Source organism: Caretta caretta, chromosome 1 (assembly GCF_965140235.1).
Source record: "Caretta caretta isolate rCarCar2 chromosome 1, rCarCar1.hap1, whole genome shotgun sequence".
NCBI classification, from domain to species: Eukaryota; Metazoa; Chordata; order Testudines; family Cheloniidae; genus Caretta; species Caretta caretta.
This window is the reverse complement of record NC_134206.1, coordinates 333,011,638-333,033,347: the sequence shown is the minus strand read 5'-3', so window position 1 is coordinate 333,033,347 and position 21,710 is coordinate 333,011,638. Positions and strand designations below refer to the sequence as shown.

General features: G+C 41.1%; 1 protein-coding gene across 1 annotated transcript in view; it reads left to right on the top strand.

Moving 5' to 3' along the window:
• Nucleotides 1-21,710, top strand: part of SEMA3C (semaphorin 3C) — a 167,151-nt gene that overhangs the window by 2,729 nt on the left and 142,712 nt on the right. Inside the window, exon 2 of the mRNA XM_048836494.2 lies at nucleotides 1,400-1,540. Coding sequence (XP_048692451.1) covers nucleotides 1,438-1,540 — 103 coding nt within the window. The 5' untranslated portion in view covers nucleotides 1,400-1,437. The remainder of the gene's footprint in view (nucleotides 1-1,399; nucleotides 1,541-21,710) is intronic.

Here is a 21,710-nt window from a genome sequence, read left to right as displayed (position 1 = left end):
TCTAATGTTCTTACTCTGTGGTAATTCTTCAACACTAAGGGCCACATTCTGCAAGATGCTGAGTGCCCTTGCCTCCCATTGAATCAGTGTAACCTCTTTATGATAGCACCCTCAGAAAGCACTGAATAGCATGCAGAAGAGGGATTGTTCTTATTAAAAAGATAGCCAGAAGTTGGTATATTAAAAATGGGGTTAGAAATCAGTATATATGGAGTCTATTCAGAGAATAAACTTGGGAGCTAATTCTCCACTCCGTTGCACCAGTTTTATGCTGGTGTAAATCCATTGATATCAAAGGAGGTACACTGATGTAAAATGGGTGTAATTGAATCAAGGGGGAATCAGAGCCTAGTTGTGTGTGACCATAGAAACCTCTCTTAATCTCTCTGAAGCCTCCATTTCTGTCTGTAAAATGGGGCTAGTTATACTTGCCTGTTTCTCAGGCTGTATTCATTAGGCTTTGGAAAGTGGTTTGAGATACATGAATGGGAGCTGTTGTACAAGTGCTAAGTCTTAGTGGGAGGTTTTGTTTTATGGGCTCCCATTGGCTCCACTAGCCTTTGGATCAGGCCCTATATGAGCCACTTTGGAATTAGAAAAGCAGCACGTTTGTAGTATTCTTCCTTGAAAAGCTACTCAGAAAGGTGAGTTCTATCAGATATGCAAATACACCTACCAGGGTTATGTGAAGGGAGTGAAGCAATGGATTGAACAGAGTACTTATATATCATATAGTATGAAGTATTCCTATTATAAAACACAAATCTGGGACTAAACTCCCTGATGGGATTATCCTAAGCAACAGTTGACAAATGTTAGGTGTAAAGAGTGAGGGTGAAATCCTGGCTCTATTGAAGTCAATGGTAGTTTTGCCATTGACTTAATGAGACCAGTGTTTCACTTTGTCTTTTTTGTTGTTTCTTATATACTAGAAAATACACTATGTAAAAAAATAAAACAAGTAGACCCGAAGTTTAAAAACTGTATTGATTAAACATGATGTACAGTAAGGAGAGAGGTCTAAATATATCAACCAGCTTTTATTCATGAAACATTATCCCCTGTCCTTGCTTTGCTCTGCCTTGACATTTAGCATAATTATTTTTCCAGCAAGTAGAATTGTCCTTATTGAAATAAACTGGGTCTAATCCTGCAGTCTTTACTCACCTAAAACTTTATATCTACTCGTCCTAAGTAAAATGCTTACAATTCTTTTAGTGCCAACACAGAACATATCCAGACAAAACATTTCAGATTTGAAAAGAAAAAGCAGAAGTGTCATATATTATAGCTTCAATCTGGCAAAGTTCTCTGACACCTACTGTTCTGTACTGTTGATTTTGGTCCACACAATTTATATAATGTAAAATTAGTAATGGGCTCTTTTTTCTCCTTTTAGGTTTTATTTCTTGGATATTAAGTTGCACATCTGAAGATATGGCATTTCTAGCAGTCCACGTGTTGATTGGGATGTTTATTTACTCTAGCACTGTAAAAGGATCCTCACAGCCTCAGGCCAGGGTGTTCTTAACATTCAATGGTAAGAAAGCAGATAAACATTCCTAAGCAAATGTTATTGTAGAACATTTTCTTCTTTCCATTCAATCCAATAACGGAGTAATAAATAAGGATGATGGCTTCTAAATGCGTGTCCACATAATTGTTGTTTTTTTAATTATTTGTATACTGTAGTGCCTAAGAGCCCAATGCTTGAGGTTAACTATTACATAGAGTTTAGCAGTAATTACAGGCACAAATAAATGGGGTTTATTTTCTTTTTTCTTTTCTTTTTAAAGGTGTAATTATGGCTTAGGCAGACTTAACGCATGTATTCCTTTCCTTAATTTTTTGTATTTTTAAAGGTAATTATTACAGTGCATATTCCGATGTATAAAGTGCATGGCCAACAATTGCAAAAGAGATCAGTGATTCTGGTTGCCTCCATATTTTGGTGCCCATCTAGAAACACCTTTAAAGAGACTAGATTTTCTGAAAAGGGTGAGGACTCACCATCTGAAAATCAGGCCTTTTTAAGGGATCTTAATTTGAGCATAAAAAAATCACCTGTCATTTTGTACACTATTGGTTTTCTGTGTACTGTTTATAAACTAAGGAGTGGGTATGCATATGAATTTTAAATTCACATGGGGTCAAATTACTGATGCCCATATATTGTAAACAGGCTATAAAAATGCTTGTTTTCAAAATGCATGCACAGTTCACTTCTAAAACTTCCTTCCTTTAAAATGCTGAGTGGTACTTTGTCATAATAGGGATGTAAAAGTTTTAAAACTCTGCATTTAATTGCAAAACCGGACCTCCTTGCATGCTGGCTGTTAGCATTTATGGTGGTGATTCCATGTGTTATTGTAGTAATTTTTTCCCCTCTGTGTATTTGTATGAGAATTTCCTAGAGGTTTTGACAAATGCTGTGCTTAAATGAAAAGAATCAAATGCTGCAAAATATGCTTTGAATTGATGTTTTCTGCATATGCTGTTTCCAGGGCTGGAATGGAAATTTGTGAGATTACACATTTCATGAAATTTAGAAGGAATTCAGTCCTCAGGCCACGCCATTTTGCCAGACTTATCTGTCAGCCCATGCTGCTCCGGTTCCAAACCACTTGCAAGTGTGACTAAGTCATCTAGCCCATAGTAAAGAAATATAAGAAGAATAAGTGGGAAAGGCCACTCAGCCAGTCAGAAACTATTTGCGTTTTTATGACTGACCCCATTTATTCTATTATTGCTTCTATCACCCAAATGTCTGGAAAGCTGTTGCACTTGCTTTATTATTCTTTGTCTGAAACTGTGAGCCCAGTCACCTCTGAAGATATGTGCCCTCTGGGCCTATCAATTCAATTAAATTAATATTAGTAACTATTTGGCACTTAATATTCAGATCCCTCACCCTTAGACAGATGCTGGCCTTTGGCCTGTCTTTGAATCACATGGAGCAGCTCCTGCCTGCACTAGGGCAGTTTTGCACTGGTCTCCTGGTGCACAGCTGCCCTGAAGCTGGCAGGTCTTGACATTGAAAATTTCCACCCCATGCAGGGAAAACCTTGGGTAGCATAGAGTCACCTTAATGATTCCTACACCGCTCTACTACCAGGACTTTGGTGTAGTGGGTATGGCATGGAGAAAATGGGTGTGACCAGGGTGTCTTTAGTATAAGTTAAAGCAGCCAAGGTGGTTGTAAGTTGCTCTCTGGGATCAACCTGGTGACCTCAATGCCAGTTAATGGGCTGCATAGTGACTGTAAGCCTCTCCTCACTTCTAGGCAATGATAAATGCACAAGGGACAGATCAAAGGATCTGTTTTCTTTGTTTTTATATTTCCCTTCTTTCTTTCATGGGAGGTGGGGAAGTAGGTCTATCATGATTCTCCACCGCACTCTCTATTTTTTCCACTGGCCCAAATATTCCACATGTTGGTAACCCTATTTCTGGTGGCAGAATTCCCCCCAAACTGGTAATATCCAGAGAAACACATGGTAAATGTTAAGTATAACAAATGTCTTTTCCATCTCTAATAGTCCTAATTCCATCCTGGGAAAACAGAGTGTAGAGGTAAATTCTACGCTTAATAGGTCATTTCCACTTCTAATTTCCATGATTCTGAGATTTTAGGGTAGCAGCTCCAGCATATCAGGGAAGGTATTATTGGAAAGAAGCCCACCCAAAGAGGAATGATTGCAAAGTATTGTACATTGTACAGTAATAGGTGCTGAACATGATGGGCCAGATCCCCTGTGAGTGTAAATTGGCACTGGCGTTAAGGTAACTATTTTGGTGCTGAGACGCAGTGGCCACCTGGAAGACCAAAGGATGTTTAAGCTTTGAGTCAGTATTCCTCACTACTGAATCTAACCTTCCAGGATGTCAAAATTTAGCAAACTCTGACCCCAGGCTCAGCCTGGACAGAGGCAAAGTCTGCTATGAGTGTGTGGTGCTGCTCTAGCCAGAGCTGGAACAGGCTTATACAAACCAAACCACACTGTTTTTCACATTAAATAGCACAGAAAATAGCCTAGCTGTCCCTAATTTGAGGAAAAACTGAATAGGGTGTCTTAGTTTGAACAAAAAGAAAAGGAGTACTTGTGGCACCTTAGAGACTAACAAATTTATTTGAGCATAAGCTTTCGTGAGCTACAGCCCACTTCATTGGATGCATGCAGTGGAAAATACAGTGGGGAGATTTATATACACAGAGAACATGAAACAATGGGTGTAACCATACACACTGTAACGAGAGTGATCAGGTAAGGTGAGCTATTACCAGCAGGAGAGCGGGGGTGAGGGGGGAACCTTTTATAGTGATAATCAAGGTGGGCCATTTCCAGCAGTTGACAAGAATGTCTGAGGAACAGTGTGTGTGTGTGTGGGGGGGGGGGGAACACATGGGGAAATAGTTTTACTTTGTGTAATGACCCATCCACTCCCAGTCTTTCTTCAAGCCTAAATTAATTGTATCCAGTTTGCAAATTAATTCCAGTTCAGCAGTCTCTCATTGGAGTCTGTTTTTGAAGTTTTTTTTTAAAGAATTGCCACTTTTAGGTCTGTAATGGAGTGATCAAAGAGATTGAAGTGTTCTCCAACTGGTTTTTGAATGTTATAATTCTTGACATCTGATTTGTGTCCATTTATTCTTTTACATAGCGACTGTCCAGTTTGGCCAATGTACATGGCAGAGGGGTATTGCTGGCACATGATGGCATATATCACATTGGTAGATTTGCAGGTGAACGAGCCTCTGATAGTGTGGCTGATGTGATTAGGCCCTATGATGATGTCCCCTGAATAGATATGTGGACACAGTTGGCAACGGGCTTTGTTGCAAGGATAGGTTCCTGGGTTAGTGGTTCTGTTGTGTGGTGTGTGGTTGCTGGTGAGTATTTGCTTCAGGTTGGGGGGCTGTCTGTAGGCAAGGACTGGCCTGTCTCCCAAGATCTGTGAGAGTGATGGGTCGTCCTTCAGGATAGGTTGTAGATCCTTGATGATGCGTTGGAGAGGTTTTAGCAGGGGTCTGAAGGTGATGGCTAGTGGCGTTCTGTTATTTTCTTTGATGGGCCGGTCCTGTAGTAGATAACTTCTGGGTACTCTTCTGGCTCTGTCAATCTGTTTCTTCACTTCAGCAGGTAGGTGTTGTAGTTGTAAGAATGCTTGATAGAGATCTTGTAGGTGTTTGTCTCTGTCCTAGGGGTTAGAGCAAATGAGGTTGTATCGTAGAGCTTGGCTGTAGACAATGGATCGTGTGGTGTGCTCTGGATGAAAGCCGGAGGCATGTAGGTAGGCATAACGGTCAGTAGGTTTCCGGTATAGGGTGGTGTTTATGTGACCATCGCTTATTAGCACCGTAGTGTCCAGGAAGTGGATCTCTTGTGTGGACTGGTCCAGGCTGAGGTTGATGGTGGGATGAAAATCATTGAAATCATGGTGGAATTCCTCAAGGGCTTCTTTTCCATGGATTCAGATGATGAAGATGTCATCAGTGTAGCGCAAGTAGAGTAGGGGCATTAGGAGATGAGAGCTGAGGAAGCGTTGTTCTAAGTCAGCCATAAAATTGTTGGCATACTGTGGGGCTATGCAGGTATCCATAGCAGTGCCGCTGATTTGAAGGTATACATTGTCCCCTAATGTGAAATAGTTATGGGTGAGGACAAAATCACGAAGTTCAGCCACCAGGTTTGCCGTGACATTATCGGGGTACTGTTCCTGATGGCTTGTAGTCCATCTTTGTGTGGAATGTTGGTGTAGAGGGCTTCGAAATCCATAGTGGCTAGGATGGTGTTTTCAGGAAGATCACAGATGGATTGTAGTTTCCTCAGGAAGTCAGTGATGTCCCGAAGATAGCTAGGAGTGCTGGTAGCGTAGGGCTTGAGGAGGGAGTCTAAATAGCCAGACAGTCCTGCTGTCAGGGTGCCAATGCCTGAGATGATGGGCGTCCAGCATTTCCAGGTTTATGGATCTTGGGTAGCAGATAGAATACCCCAAGTTGGGATTCCAGGGGTGTGTCTGTGCGGATTTGTTCTTGTGCTTTTTCAGGGAGTTTCTTGAGCAAATGGTGTAGTTTCTTTTGGTAACCCTCAGTGGGATCAGAGGATAATGGCTTGTAGAAAGTGGTGTTGGAGAGCTGCCTAGCAGCCTCTTGTTCATATTCCGACCTATTCATGATGACGACAGCACCTCCTTTGTCAGCCTTTTTGATTATGATGTCAGAGTTGTTTCTGAGGCTGTGGATGGCATTGTGTTCTGCACGGCTGAGGTTATGGGGCAAGTGATGCTGCTTTTCCACTATTTCAGCCCGTGCACATCGGCGGAAGCACTCTATGTAGAAGTCCAGTCTGTTGTTTCAACCTTCAGGAGGAGTCCATCCAGAATCCTTCTTTTTGTAGTCTTGGTAGGAAAGTCTCTGTGGGTTAGTATGTTGTTCAGAGGTGTGTTGGAAATATTCCTTGAGTTGGAGACATCGAAAATAGGATTCTAGGTCACCACAGAACTGTATCATGTTTGTGGGGGTGGACGGGCAGAAGGAGAGGCCCCGAGATAGGAGAGATTCTTCTGCTGGGCTAAGAGTATAGTTGGATAGATTAACAATATTGCTGGGTTTTGAACAGGAGCTTCCACTTTTTACAGATCTCAACTGGATGACCTAGCAAGCACAGGAGGAATGGTCCTGCAGTTTGGGTGTTAGCCTGAGACTCAGCAGAGCTGAGTTCCATTCCCTGGTTTGCTACAGTTGTCCTGTATGACCTGGAGGAAATCACTTAGTCTCTCTGTGCCTCAGCTGCCCATCTGCAAAGGGGGGGATACTTCTGCCCATCTGCAAAGGGGGGGATAGTACTTCTACTAATAGTACCTCAGGGGTGCTGTGAGGATAGGGTGACCAGATGTCCTGATTTTATAGGGACAGTCCCGATTTTGGGGTCTTTTTCTTATATCGTCTCCTATTACCCCACTCCCCCGTCCCAATTTTTCACACTTGCTGTCTGGTCAGCCTCTGTGAGGATAAATACATTAAAAGATTGTGAAGTACTCAGATGCTATGGTAACAACCCCCTTTTGGCCAGCACTGCCTACTTTTGGTACTGCCCCTCCCTTCCATAAGTGGAGTTAGATCTGTTTTATTCCACCGCAACCTATTCTTTTGGTGAAGTGCCCATCCACAAGGGGTTCTGCCACAATTCAGGCCCTGGTGAATTTAACACAATTTTTGTAGAATAATGAATATTGCAATATCTTTGCTTTGAGCCAGATTCTACTACTCTTATATAAATAGCCCCTTACCCCAGATTGCTATTTAGTGTGAAAAACAGTGACAGTCTCTATCCCTCAGAGAAGAGAAGTAGTAGTCATGGGAGCTCCCAAGCCTCACAAGGCTGTGTTGTGACTGTGTTTAAATGGACTGATCTAATAATTTCCTCTCAGTGCCTCAGCTATTAGCCATATTCATGGATTTCCTCTGAATCTGCTCTGAATTTTGCACATCAAAATGTCAAGCCTAGAGCAATTTTCTTTTGTTTTTCAATAGAGTATATGTTTTGAATTCCTTGCTTTTTAACAACTCTTTATGAGTCTCTGAAGTAAACAATTATATAAAAAAATTATACATATATATGTAATATATTCAGCATCATCTGAAGCACTGAGTGGTAAGCTCTCCTTGTAAAATGAAAACAGTAAGTAAGTTTGCTTTCCAGATGGTCAGAAGAGCTTTGGGATGTGAAAAGGGATTTCTTAGCTTGCTGTGTTTGACAGGAAAATTGCCCCATCTACAGTACAATGGGACCACTATTGTGCACTATTCTGACAGAAAAAGGTGAAATGTGATGCTGTTTACTCTTCAAATGTGACAATGCCGCCTTTCAGCTTTAGTGTACTTCCAAGTCCATCCTCTTTAATAATAATCTCTTTACCAGAAGATACTGCATATAAAAATTGTTGATTTTTGGTAGAATGATTTTCACTTTAAAAAAATGCATATTATGAAAATTTAACTATTTTTATCAGCCCTTGTGGTTTAAACAATGAAATTAGGCAACAATGACCAGTCAAGTCATTCCTCTTAACTCAGAATGTCTGTGCGAGATTGTTCATGTTTTGGACTGGATTTATGTCTCGCTATTATAATAGCAGTACATACAGGAATAAAACGGAAAAGGGCGGGGGGGAGAGAATGCAATCAGGAGGAAAAAAAGACTGATGCATTTTAAAGCTGACCTGATCTTCTAGGAACAAGTCCCTTTATGTTCACATAGCAGCATTTGACATAGGGGAATCCAGTCAGCAACTTGACCCATTCCGTTTTTCCATCTGGAAAGATAGAGATCTGAAATGACTGAATCATTAGTTGCTTTCATTCCTTGTCATGCTTTGCATCAAGAAGGAAATGTAATTAAAAGTAAGCCACTTTAATATCTTGAGGGTCTGATGAGTTTTGTAATTAATTTCAATGGGAGCAGGATTACACCCTTAATTTCTATTTTTGAAATCAGGAATATGTTCCCCTTTCTATTTAAAATAGAGTTTGTGACTCATTTGCTATTGTTAAATGTTTATTTGACGTTTGTGTGGAATTTACCATTGTATGTGCCTTACATGCCTTAAAAATTCCAATGTCCTACATACATTATGCCTGATTTTCTATTGCCTTTTATGTTGTACCCTCATTTAAATCTGTGCAAAGTGAAGTCACCTTAGAATCGAACCATTCACTTTGCATGGGTATAAGTGACTAGACAAGGCATAAATCCATGGAGAATCAGGCTCAGGAATCCACTAATCTGGAGTGGCAGTTTTATCATCCCCTCATTGTCCTGTTAGCTGTAGTGGCCAGATCCTCTGCTTCATTGCTTTTGCACTCAGCAGAGCTGAGCAGAGAAAGGGGGAGGAGGGAAGGAAGGTAGCTTTAAGATCCTCTAATTCTGGAGTTGTGAGGGTGTGTGTGTGGGGTGGGGGAGGGAAAAGCCACCCCAGGATATATTAGAGCATTCTAAATCTATACAATTTAGCAGAAGACGAATACTATCTATAATTACCTCATGGACTACTGAGACCAATCCCGGCTGTTTCTGATTCCACCAACGTCTACTCTTGTGCACACACATTCCTCAGTGCTACTACAGAGGTAGGAAAATGAGGTTTTGGGGCTCAATCCTACACTCCTCCCATGGACAAAGCTCTTCTTGAAGCCAGGGGAGTCTTGTCCAAGTAAGAGATGCAGGATCAGGCCCCAGGGTAGCGCAAAGTTTGCTTTGGTTTCAATTTACATATAGCTACAATTCAAGTATGGAGTTTCATGTGCTCCCAAACCATAAGTGCTGCATTGTTCTGAAGCAGTGCAATGCTGCTCCAGATAGTTTTTGAGCCTTAGACCTTTTAAGCAAACCTGTTTTGACTTTTGAATTCATAGTGGAATGCCCAGACCAGGTGAGTTTCACAGGTTTCAGGCTTTGCTGTGCGCATTTCACACAGCCATGTCCATAACACCAGAGCCAAACAGAAGTTTCCCGTGTAGATCCCCCACTGCCTTCACTGGAAATGCCACATAAGTAATGGAACAGGGTCTAAGTTTGTTCAAGTTTAGAGACAGCTGTGTCTCTCCACAAGGCTTAAAACTTACTAGAACAAGTAAACAACTTCAGCTAACTTAATTAATAGTAATTAAAAAGCATAAAATGTCACTAGAGCAGCAGCAGCACTTTTTCAACTGTCAACGTGTTTTAAAAGATTTAATGTAACCCCTGTGGTTGCCCTCCAGGAGAAACAAAGAAACCGAGAACCACTTTCTTCTAGCTTTTGAGCAACATCAATACAGCTTGTTTTCAAACAATCCCTCATTGTAATGCTAATGTTAACCACACTTAATAAAAAGTTCATTTATTATTTGTGCTACTTTGTGGTGTTGACAGTCCAAGTAGTCAATAGTTTTGTGGTCAAATAGTTGAGGGGCTCTTTGGTGTTGTTCATGTAATGAAAGCTTGGGCTCAAACCTGACCGACCTGACCGTTGTAGGGTAAAAGACTACTTATAAAACCCCAAAAGGCCTATCAATCTGAGATTTTATTTCTGTTTTGAATGCAGAACTCATCAAGCTTCTCTCAGCTGTTATCATAGCATCATTGTATTCTGGGAATCCTTGGCTACATTTTTTAAAGTAACTAGTAGTTTTCTGTTCCCAACTTTAGGGATCTTCTTAAGGGTATGTGTCTAAACTACACACTAAGCTCGGGTGCTGACTCAGGTTTGAGCCCAAGCCCCATTTCCATCCACACACAAATCAGTATGACTTGGATCAGCAAGCGCTCAGGACCCAGGTCCCAGGATCCAGCTGTGGGCATGAATCCAAGCCCATGTCCTGCTGTGACTCAGGTCCAAACCCTATCATGCTGCAGTATATCGGATGCAGGTCAAGCCACAGTCTTGAGTCAGAAGGTTGGTGTAGTACAGTATGGATGCATCTGCACAGCTGTAAAACCCGGGTCCAGCAACTATAAACCCAGGTTCACAGTGGTATGTGACACTCAAGCAAAACCTTGGAAACACTAAGTTGACAAGCCCAGGTCACGCAGACTTGAGATTGGTAGATGTACCCAGAGTGGCCTAATTTTTAGAAAGTGCTGTACACCCACCCTCTGAAAATCAGGCCCCTTTATCTCAAACTGAACACCTAAAATCACAAGTCACTTCTGAAAATTTGGGACCACAGACTATAAAGCTCAACATTACACTTCATTTTTTAAAATAGAGAAGTAGGTACCCTTGTCTCTGATGGAAGTGACAGCCAAATAGTCTGATTGTATTAAAATCCATACATCTAAATTACAAAGACAAAGTTGTGTTTGTTTTTTTTTAAATTGTATTAGCCATTCAGAAGCAAGCAGCCCACCTCTGTGTGTAAAAATGTTTATTTTTAAGTGGGTTCATTTAGCTTGCTGTTTTGTTAAAACTGTGCTGTGCCAATGTGGATATAATGGAGGTAATGTTACATCTGCATAATTAACTGAAATATTTAAACTGGGCACATACGGATTTTTTTTTAAAATCCTCCTATAAGAAGCATTAAAGGAAGTGCTGGGTCATGGGAAAAGCCCAGTGTTCTTTGGAAGTGCTCCACCTACAGAGCTCTCATTGATAAGTAACCAGTCTTCTTTCAGAGGAACAGCCGTGTTAGTCTGTATTCGCAAAAAGAAAAGGAGTACTTGTGGCACCTTAGAGACTAACCAATTTATTTGAGCATGAGCTTTCGTGAGCTACAGCTCACTTCATCAGATGTTTACCGTGGAAACTGCAGCAGACTTTATATACACACAGAGAATATGAAACAATACCTCCTCCCACCCCACTGTCCTGCTGGTAATAGCTTATCTAAAGTGATCAACAGGTGGGCCATTTCCAGCACAAATCCAGGTTTTCTCACCCTCCACCCCCCACACAAATTCACTCTCCTGCTGGTGCTAGCCCATCCAAAGTGATGTGTGTGGGGGGTGGAGGGTGAGAAAACCTGGATTTGTGCTGGAAATGGCCCACCTGTTGATCACTTTAGATAAGCTATTACCAGCAGGACAGTGGGGTGGGAGGAGGTATTGTTTCATATTCTCTGTGTGTATATAAAGTCTGCTGCAGTTTCCACGGTAAACATCTGATGAAGTGAGCTGTAGCTCACGAAAGCTCATGCTCAAATAAATTGGTTAGTCTCTAAGGTGCCACAAGTACTCCTTTTCAGTCTTCTTTCATCAGTCCTTATTTTGTAGCACTGTCGTTCAATTGACTGTAGTGGAATGACTTTTGACAGTGCATGTGAGGGGATACTCAGACTTGCTTTCCCAAGGTGATGTGTGGGGTGAATTATGAACTTCAGCTATGAAAACTAATCATACAGTGAAGTCAGGGGGATTGGCAAGGTGAAACAAGGTTTTGTCTGATCTGTTCACCAGTGAATCTGTAAAGCCATTAGAGGAAATTATGAGTAATAAATAACTGCAAAAGATGGAAGATGATGGAGAATCAAGCCCAAAATCTGGTAAAATGCTTGCTAATTCAGTCCTTTGTGAATTCACAAATTAATTTACTCATCAGAGTGCTAAGAGCTCTATTTCTTTCACTCCACCACAGTAACAATATATTCTAACAGGGAGGGGCTGTGTCCCTTAACTTTCTCACATTCTCAGTCTTTGGAGATTTGGATGAATGGACGCTGGCTCTGAACTACCTCCGGTGTTGACTTTGGTTTAGCAAATGTCAAGCCGGTCTGAGCTTGCTTTGACAAACCCTCCCTATTTTAATCCTCTCTAGTTGTCACAGAAGAAATGGAATGGTCAATCCCATTATTCCCTTGCTTCAATTTTGCCTTCTGTTCCCTGTTCCAGGCCAAACACTGAAGTCCCTATTCAGGTAGAGATCATATTGACAACAGTGTACAATGCATCTTCTGTTACTTTAAAAAAAAATACAAATAGGAAAAAGCATTGACCTGCCTAGTATCCTAACATGAATTATAAGAATATCAGTAACAAGAGCTGCACCATGGGCCATTTTCTACAAAACAGTATACATACTCAAAGAGTTCACAGTGCACTTTGATATATGATGCTTCAGAAGCCTCTGTGTGTGTGTATATGAGAGAGAGATTATTACTGACAGGTGACACACAAAAATTACTCATTTTTATTGGAGGGTGTTGAGTGAGCTCCTTCAGTAAATAAGCAAATGGAATAGATGTTATGCTCTTCTCATTTGGACTGATTATTTCTTCCTTCAGCATGGATGCTTTGATCTTTTCAATGTAGGTTTCTATTTGACTCCAGCAACACTCCCTTATAGAGGACTGAGCATTCCTGCTCCCCCCCCCCCTTTTTTTTTTTTTCTTTTTAACCTAAGAAGCTTTAGTACTAAGGACACAATTTGCTGGTGCATTCTATGCCTTCCTGGTAAATGTTACATTTATACAGTGATGTTTCATTCCTAAGTATCCCAATGCATGTGGCATACTTATGGAATCCTTTCATGCACTGCTGACAGTGTAATTGTTTGGGGGATAGAACGCCTACTCACTAATGTGATTTTCATGAGTCACTTGTTAAAATCCTGCTACCAAACTGATGGGAGGATTGGGAGTAACTGCACTGCCTCTTCATGGGAATCACTCCTTCCATGGATATGGCTACATCACCCCTGGTATTGATGTTTTTTCCCCAGAGGGTCATAAAAATACTTTGGGAGAGAAAATCTTTTGCCTTTAAAATAAACCAGATTTTGCCATTAGCATGGACCCAACTTTTTATTCTGTGTTTGTACAGCACCTAGCACAATGGGATCCTGGTCCATGACTAGGGCTCCTAGGCACTATGGTAATATAATTAATGATCTCAGAAGTGGATATCACTGGGGTCCTTACAAAATCTCCATTCCCTCGCATTTCAAAGTACACAAAGCTGAGCTCTAGTGAGGATATTTTCAGGAATATAGTATACATATTTTCTACCTACAGAGTTAATATAAGTGTATTTGCCAAGCTATGTAATCCTATTATATAGAGAGATGTGCCAGTAATTTGTTTAAATGTGAGAATGAATGAATAAAAGTCCCAGTATTTCCCACCTCCTATCTACACGGCAGCCTGGTACATGAAGTTTATCATGCTCTAAGGGGAACATTTTTCTGGGAGCTCTCTCTTAAAATATACTGGCAGCACATCACTTCAGCAACTGTTCACCAGTGTAGCCAGAGTAAATTCATATAAGGGAGTGAAAAGAAATACAACATCTATTTGAAACTGTAGATGCCATTTAGATAAGCATTCTGGGCCCAAAACTGTTGGGTGCTGAGTACTTCCTGAGAGGGTCTGAGCACCCTCAAATTGACAGGAGTTCAGGGCATTCAGCATACTGCAGCAGTTTCTCAGCACCTGATAGGACTGAGCTCTTAGTACTCTCTCAAAATAGATTTTGGCCAGGACATCAGGACATGACACCCCTATGCTTGTTCTAAGTGCCATGTGATTTTTTCAATGACCACAGTAATCTTGGGGAGGGAGCATGGGGTAATTTTTTTACTATATGAAGTATTTATTCCCAGTACAAATGTCAAGAACCAGTATGGTTGCATGTAATATAACATTTAGCAGTTGTTTGGGACTTCACACACAGACTTTTAAGCTGTCCTATTTAATTTAGTTAGCTACTGCTGGGATAAATGATTACCTCAGTAAAATTACCTTCTAGCATGTGCGTTGCCAAGTTGCTTAATGGAAGAATTTTGTCTTAAATTGGATTTTCTACAAAATTAATAGCCAAGAGGAGCTTGGATCCAAATTCTTTCATTAAAGGCATTGCTTTCACCCATTAAAAGGGTCAGACTTACACTCTGAAATGTGGAATAAGGACTTTATAGTCATACAGTAAATGTAAATGTGTCAGATCAACATTCACATTCATCTGTTCTTTCTATTAATCTACTTTTACTCTTCCCTTTGCAGTTCTAAAGTTTCCTTTTTGCCTTAAGATCATTTATGTCATATTCCAGCAGCTCTAAACAGCCTGCTATATCCGTCTCATAGAATAAGTGGCTTTCCTGACCTCCTTTCTCTGAGGCCTTTTAAACTCCCATTGTCCTTCCCAATTTCTTAGTGAAAAATGTTTATTGTAGCCTCAGCTTTCACAAGTAGCATGTGATACAGAATAAATCGATTCATGGAGATTCAGCTTGGCAAATATGTTGCTTCTTTGAACAGCTGCATAAATCATTCTGTAACCCTTTATGGCCCAGTTTAAGTTAGCTGGTGAAGTGGATATACGAGGCAAAGGGGGTATGTTATATGAGGCAGATGTTTGACCACTATATCACTTCAAGAAATGACGGTCAGGGTTGGTGAGGAGCATTTTTTCCCTACCTCTTAACATACCAGAGCAAGGCTGCCAAAATCAATACAGGAGGAGAAGAAAATAAATTGGAAGGCAGAAAATTGAATGTGTCTGCAAAATTTAGATAGCAAATCAAATGATGGGATAAATGTGCTGGGAAACCTCCTACAACCTCAGTTACTAGAGATGGAAAAAGTCAAACGCGTATGGAAAACATGCTCAGCTTTAATTCCTCCACGTAGATGTGTGATTCATATTGGATGTGGATGTGATCTGGTTTGATCCCAAAGTGCGTTAGAAAGTACGGGCCTGACTTCTGTGTTTGGAGCTGCCACTGATGGCAACAGGAGCACTCAGCTCAGATGATTTACAAGATTGGATTCTGGACCTGCCCAGGGATCACCTGGCCTGACACTGAAGCACAGACATCTCTGGAGTGAAGCATCGCTATATTTTTTTAACAGCATATAACACCACCACGTGGTATTTGGGGACAGGGAATGGAGACGAATACTGTATTCTACTGAACTGCTGAGGAAATTTGAGGAGGTAGGATGTACTTACCCAAGAATTTCACCTGGTTCCAAAAGCGAGACTGATGTGCCCATGTGAAAAGTGCCATCTTGACTAACCTTAGGAGATCTAGACCTCAGTTTGATGCCTTATCAAAAAGATGGCACTGCCTCCCAACACCAGTATTCACCCAATCTAAATAAGATGAAGAGCTTAACCTTACTAAATTGCCAACGCTGTTTCCTGCAGCACCCTGAAAATATGATCAACCTCTGTGTTACTGTTTAGCTTGAACACCTGAAAATGGAAGAAATTGAGACTTCTATGAGAATATTGCCTTTAAAACACTTGCATGGTAAAAGGAACCCTTCCAGTTTTTAAAAGTTCCTCCTCATTCTGCTGTTGCATTCACTCCAACCTACAGAATCCCTATCATTTCAGTTTTGTGAGAGGGCTTTTTTGAGTGAACACAGTATTCAGTATGCAGAGTATTCTTAGAAGCCAGACTAGTAAAATGGAATAAAACAATGCAAGTATTGTCATCCCCCAAATGGCATTTTCTGTTTCATTAGTAAGAACCAATTAAGATTTTCTAAAAGAAAAGGCTGGCATTTCTTCAAAAGTTACATTTAGAGGTCTGATAGGGTTTAGTTGGAATGGAGAGTTGATCCTGGGCTTAGATTTTTTTGGTGGGTTTAATGTGAGTACATCTGGAATTTTTAAAGCTCATTCTGTTAAAAACCTCACTTCCTGTCACAGTTCAGAATAACTGTATCAGCTGCACTATTTCCTTAATGTACACTACCTACAGCAAAGAGAAAAGAGGCTAAAACCTTCAGGAGTTTTGTTGTACTTTGTATTCAGGATATTTATATGGATTTAGGCAACGGAAGTATGCTTGACTATGCAATATGAAGCTGTGTTTGTCTGGAAACCCAGCATGTCTCGATATCAGTATCCCCATCCCCAAGTTACAACAGCATTTGCCACATGCACATGAACTGTTTGCTACACCAAGAGACTATGACCATTGCTCTTGCTATGGATCTTTGCGAAAATAGGACCACAACTTTTAAAGCACCATAGCAAGTTAGAAGCACAGATCTCCTGAGTTTCATTTCCTAACACACTTTTGGAACTTTACTCATAGGCACGTACATTTAGGCACCTAAACCCATATTTAGGCACATGTAGCCAGATTTTCAAAGCTCAAGGATCTGTGCCTAAACTGGTAGATAAGCATGTAGGAAATTTTCAAAAGTAATTTTAAGCCTGTCTAATCTTCAAATGCTGTCAATTATATGCAGAGCTGGGGAGCTGTGGTCAGAAGCAAAGCAGGCCAAGGACTATTTCTCGTGTATGCACATGGGATATTCAGAGGAGTTTATGGATGAAATTTGTGCCAGATGAGTCAATATTGGAGTAGTTTGGTGGCCCTCTGGCTTCTTTGCATGTATTTTGCAGTTAGGTTGCATAGAATCTAAGATCAGAAGGGATCATTAGATCATATAGGCTGCCCTCTTTACTTTGCACCTGATTTATTTGCAAATGTAGGAATTTGGCCAGAGATGATTCCTTAATTCACATTTACTGCTTAAAAGTGATACATTCATAGAATTATAGAATATCAGGGTTGGAAGAAACCTCAGGAGGTCATCTAGTCCAACCCCCTGCTCAAAGCACGACCAATCCCCAATTAAATCATCCCAGCCAGGGCTTTGTCAAGCCTGACCTTAAAAACTTCTAAGGAAGGAGATTCCACCACCTCCTTCGGTAACGCATTCCAGTGTTTCACCACCCTACTAATGAAAAAGTTTTTTCTAATATCCAACCTAAATCTCCCCCACTGCAATTTGAGACCATTACTCCTTGTTCTGTCATCTGCTACCACTGAGAACAGTCTAGAGCCATCCTCTTTGGAACCCCCTTTCAGGTAGTTGAAAGCAGCTATCAAATTCCCCCTTATTCTTCTCTTCCGCAGACTAAACATCCCCAGTCCCCTCAGCCTCTCCTCATAAGTCATGCGTTCCAGTCCCCTAATCATTTTTGTTGCCCTCCAATGGACTCTTTCCAATTTTTCCACATCCTTCCTGTAGTGTGGGACCCAAAACTGGACACAGTACTCCAGATGAGGCCTCACCAGTGTCGAATAGAGGGGAACGATCACGTCCCTCGATCTGCTGGCAATGCCCCTACTTATACATCCCAAAATGCCATTGGCCTTCTTGGCAACAAGGGCACACTGCTGACTCATATCCAGCTTCTCGTCCACTGTAACCCCTAGGTCCTTTTCTGCAGAACTGCTGCCGAGCCATTCGGTCCCTAGTCTGTAGCGGTGCATTGGATTCTTCCGTCCTAATGCACTTGTCCTTGTTGAACCTCATCAGATTTCTTTTGGCCCAATCCTCCAATTTGTCTCGGTCCCTCTGTATCCTATCCATACCCTCCAGCGTATCTACCACTCCTCCCAGTTTAGTGTCATCTGCAAACTTTCTGAGGGTGCACTCCACACCATCCTCCAGATCATTTATGAAGATATTGAACAAAACCAGACTCAGGACCGACCCTTGGGGCACTCCACTTGATACCGGCTGCCAACTAGACATGGAGCCATTGATCACTACCCATTGAGCCCGACAATCTAGCCAGCTTTCTGTCCACCTTATAGTCCATTCATCCAGCCCATACTTCTTTAACTTGCTGGCAAGAATACTGTGGGAGACAGTGTCAAAAGCTTTGCTAAAGTCAAGAAACAACACGTCCACTGCTTTCCCTTCATCCACAGAACCAGTTATCTTGTCATAGAAGGCAATTAGATTAGTCAGGCATGACTTGCCCTTGGTGAATCCATGCTGACTGTTCCTGATCACTTTCCTCTCCTCTAAGTGCTTCAGAATTGATTCGTTGAGGAGCTGCTCCATGATTTTTCCAGGGACTAAGGTGAGGCTGACTGGCCTGTAGTTCCCAGGATCCTCCTTCTTTCCTTTTTTAAAGATGGGCACTACATTAGCCTTTTTCCAGTCATCCGGGACTTCCCCCGATCGCCATGAGTTTTCAAAGATAATGGCCAATGGCTCTGCAATCACATCCGCCAACTCCTTTAGCACTCTCGGATGCAACGCATCCGGCCCCATGGACTTGTGCACGTCCAGCTTTTCTAAATATCCTGAACCACTTCTTTCTCCACAGAGGGCTGGTCACCTCCTCCCCATGCTGTGCTGCCCAGTGCAGTAGTCTGGGAGCTGACCTTGTTCGTGAAGACAGAGGCAAAAAAAGCATTGAGTTTTTTAAAAACTCTAGCTTTTTCCACATCCTCTGTCACTAGGTTGCCTCCCTCATTCAGTAAGGGGCCCACACTTTCCTTGACTTTCTTCTTGTTGCTAACATACTTGAAGAAACCCTTCTTGTTACTCTTAACATCTCTTGCTAGCTGCAACTCCAGGTGTGATTTGGCCTTCCTGACTTCACTCCTGCATGCCCGAGCAATATTTTTGTACTTATCCCTGGTCATTTGTCCAATCTTCCATTTCTTGTAAGCTTCTTTTTTGTGTTTAAGATCAGCAAGGATTCCACTGTTAAGCCAAGCTGGTCGCCTGCCATATTTACTATTCTTTCTACACATCGGGATGGTTTGTCCCTGTAACCTCAATGCACATTGAGTGGAATTAAATACAATTCTGCACCTGAAAAGGCTGCATTTTAGTTAGTTAGTTTTTGGAAATTCGATTGATTCCTTCAGCACTAAGATAAAGTTACTTCTAAATTAAACATACAGGGTTTGTGACCAAATCTCAGAATAAACGTTGGTTTTAAGACAGGCTTGAGACCTTTGCTTACTGCAACCTCTGGATAAAGTTTATTTCAATTTCATCATTTTCAAAGTGTGTGTCTGTATAATATTATATATAAAAGATAAAACAGATTCCTGCAGTATATAGTGTGTATATGAACTTCTGAGCAAGTTTTATATTATCCATTTTATGCAATGTGTCTCATGTATATGTCTGTCTGTGTGTGTGTGTGTATATATATATATATATTATTTGTAATATATATTACAGACATGTAATTGCAGAAGTCTGGTAATATGACGTTTTTCATAAGTTTATCCTTTTGAGACATAAAAAGAAAAGGAGTACTTGTGGCACCTTAGAGACTAACCAATTTATTTGAGCATGAGCTTTCGTGAGCTACAGCTCACTTCATTGGATGCATATGGTGGAAACTGCAGAAGACATTATATACACACAGAGACCATGAAACAATACCTCCTCCCACCCCACTGTCCTGCTGGTAATAGCTTATCTATAAGCTATAATATATATATATATATATATATATATATATAATCTATAATATCTATAAGCTATTACCAGCAGGACAGTGGGGTGGGAGGAGGTATTGTTTCATGGTCTCTGTGTGTATATAATGTCTTCTGCAGTTTCCACCATATGCATCCGATGAAGTGAGCTGTAGCTCACGAAAGCTCATGCTCAAATAAATTGGTTAGTCTCTAAGGTGCCACAAGTACTCCTTTTCTTTTTGCGAAGACAGACTAACACGGCTGTTACTCACTCTGAAACCTTTTGAGACATGTTACTAGTATCTATATTATTTCTGAAAGGTGAAAGCTGAATTTAAGAGTATCTAGGTTTTAAGATTCTCTCTTTTTCCTGGTAAACTCACCTCATTATCCATGACAAACAGTTATGATCCCTTTATAATATTGACTGTGAAAATGGCAGATTTCCCCTGTCTTTCCTTTTCTCTTGAACTCTTAGGGCCAGATCCCAATTGGTGAGTAGCTGATTTCAACTGGACTGCTATTCAAGTAACTGCTCAGTGGCTTCACAGTCTTTACCATTTGTCAGCTACCATTCCACAGAGATACAAAATACCAGTATTAAGCCGTTTTCTGGTATTGGACAAACCTGCAAGACGTATGATCTGTTGGCCAGACTAACTTTGTATTTCCAAGGAACACAGAAGGGCCTGATTCTGTTCTCACTATTCTAGGGTGTATTGGGAAATGGAGGCACACCAGTTTAAAACTGATGTGAATAAGTTCAGAATCAGGACCATATTATGTTTTTACCATTAAATCCTCGGGGGGCGGAGAGGAAGAAGTCCTGTATCTATGGAAGTCAATGAGAGTTTTGCCAAGGATATCAGTGGGACCAGGATTAAACCCTTCGCTTCCGTGTCAGTTACGGCCAGTGTGGTTGTGGGTTTTGAGAGATGGCTGTCCATCCACTAGGAACTGGTCTGACACCATCACTTCATCACAGACACCTTCAGATGGTAACTTTTGGTCCCTACCCATGACTAAATTCATATGAGCAAACTAGGAGTGAAAGCCTCAGTTTCCCGTCTGCTCTGGAGGGAGAGGAACTGAGGTATTATTAAGGCAAATATTGGGTATTAATACATTAAGTATTAATTGAGAGCTCTGTCATTTATCTTAAACACTAAGCAAACTTAAGAGCAGTGAATAGAAGTAAAATATAAAGCATAGAAAAGGGTACTGAATCTAGAAATCTAAGTGGGTTTAAACTCCACCGTCTAAACCGATCCATTCTGTGCCTCGTGAAGGATACAGGCATATTGGCTATAAAGGGTTATTCATTTTAAACTGATCTTACTTAATCCTAAGGATATGGATTTAAATCCCAGGGCCATTGAAATATATTATCATGAAGCTGCCATCAGCCTTCAAAAGCTTTGTGACAGAAGGCTCTCAGCAGGTGTTATCCAGTGAAAAAGATTGTGGGTGAGATGAAGATGACTTCATTTGTTCTTCAAAAAGTATCAACTTTTAACCTGAAATAATAGAATCCCTCGGTAATTTTGTCTGAAGTATCAGCATCTGTCTTGGTCAGACAAGGGTTATCCTTGGATAGAACAGTTGTTCATCTTCTCTAATGAAGAAAACTAGGGATTTTTGGTATCACAGTTCATAGAAAAATACGTTGCCTGTTTTCCCAGCTGCCACACCCTCTCTTGCATGACTCCTGCTGCGTGTGGGAAAAGGAAACTGAAAAAGAAGAAAGAATAGAGGTATTGCTACTCTGGTTTTAAACCATAACTAATGTCAATACTGCTGCAGAATAAGGCCCTTCTGCTTCCATTTACAGCCCCCAGCAAAACAGGGCAGTCAAGACCCAATACTAACAGCGTATGAATTCTCAATATGGGAGGGTGGCACACGGCCACTCTCAGTTTCTTTATGGCTGGATGAGGGGGTAGGATGGTGATCCTTAAACTAGGAGAGTGAGGTCCCGAAACTGTTTTGCGATTGAAACTCATGGTCATGCTAGGGAGAAGATTAAGAAC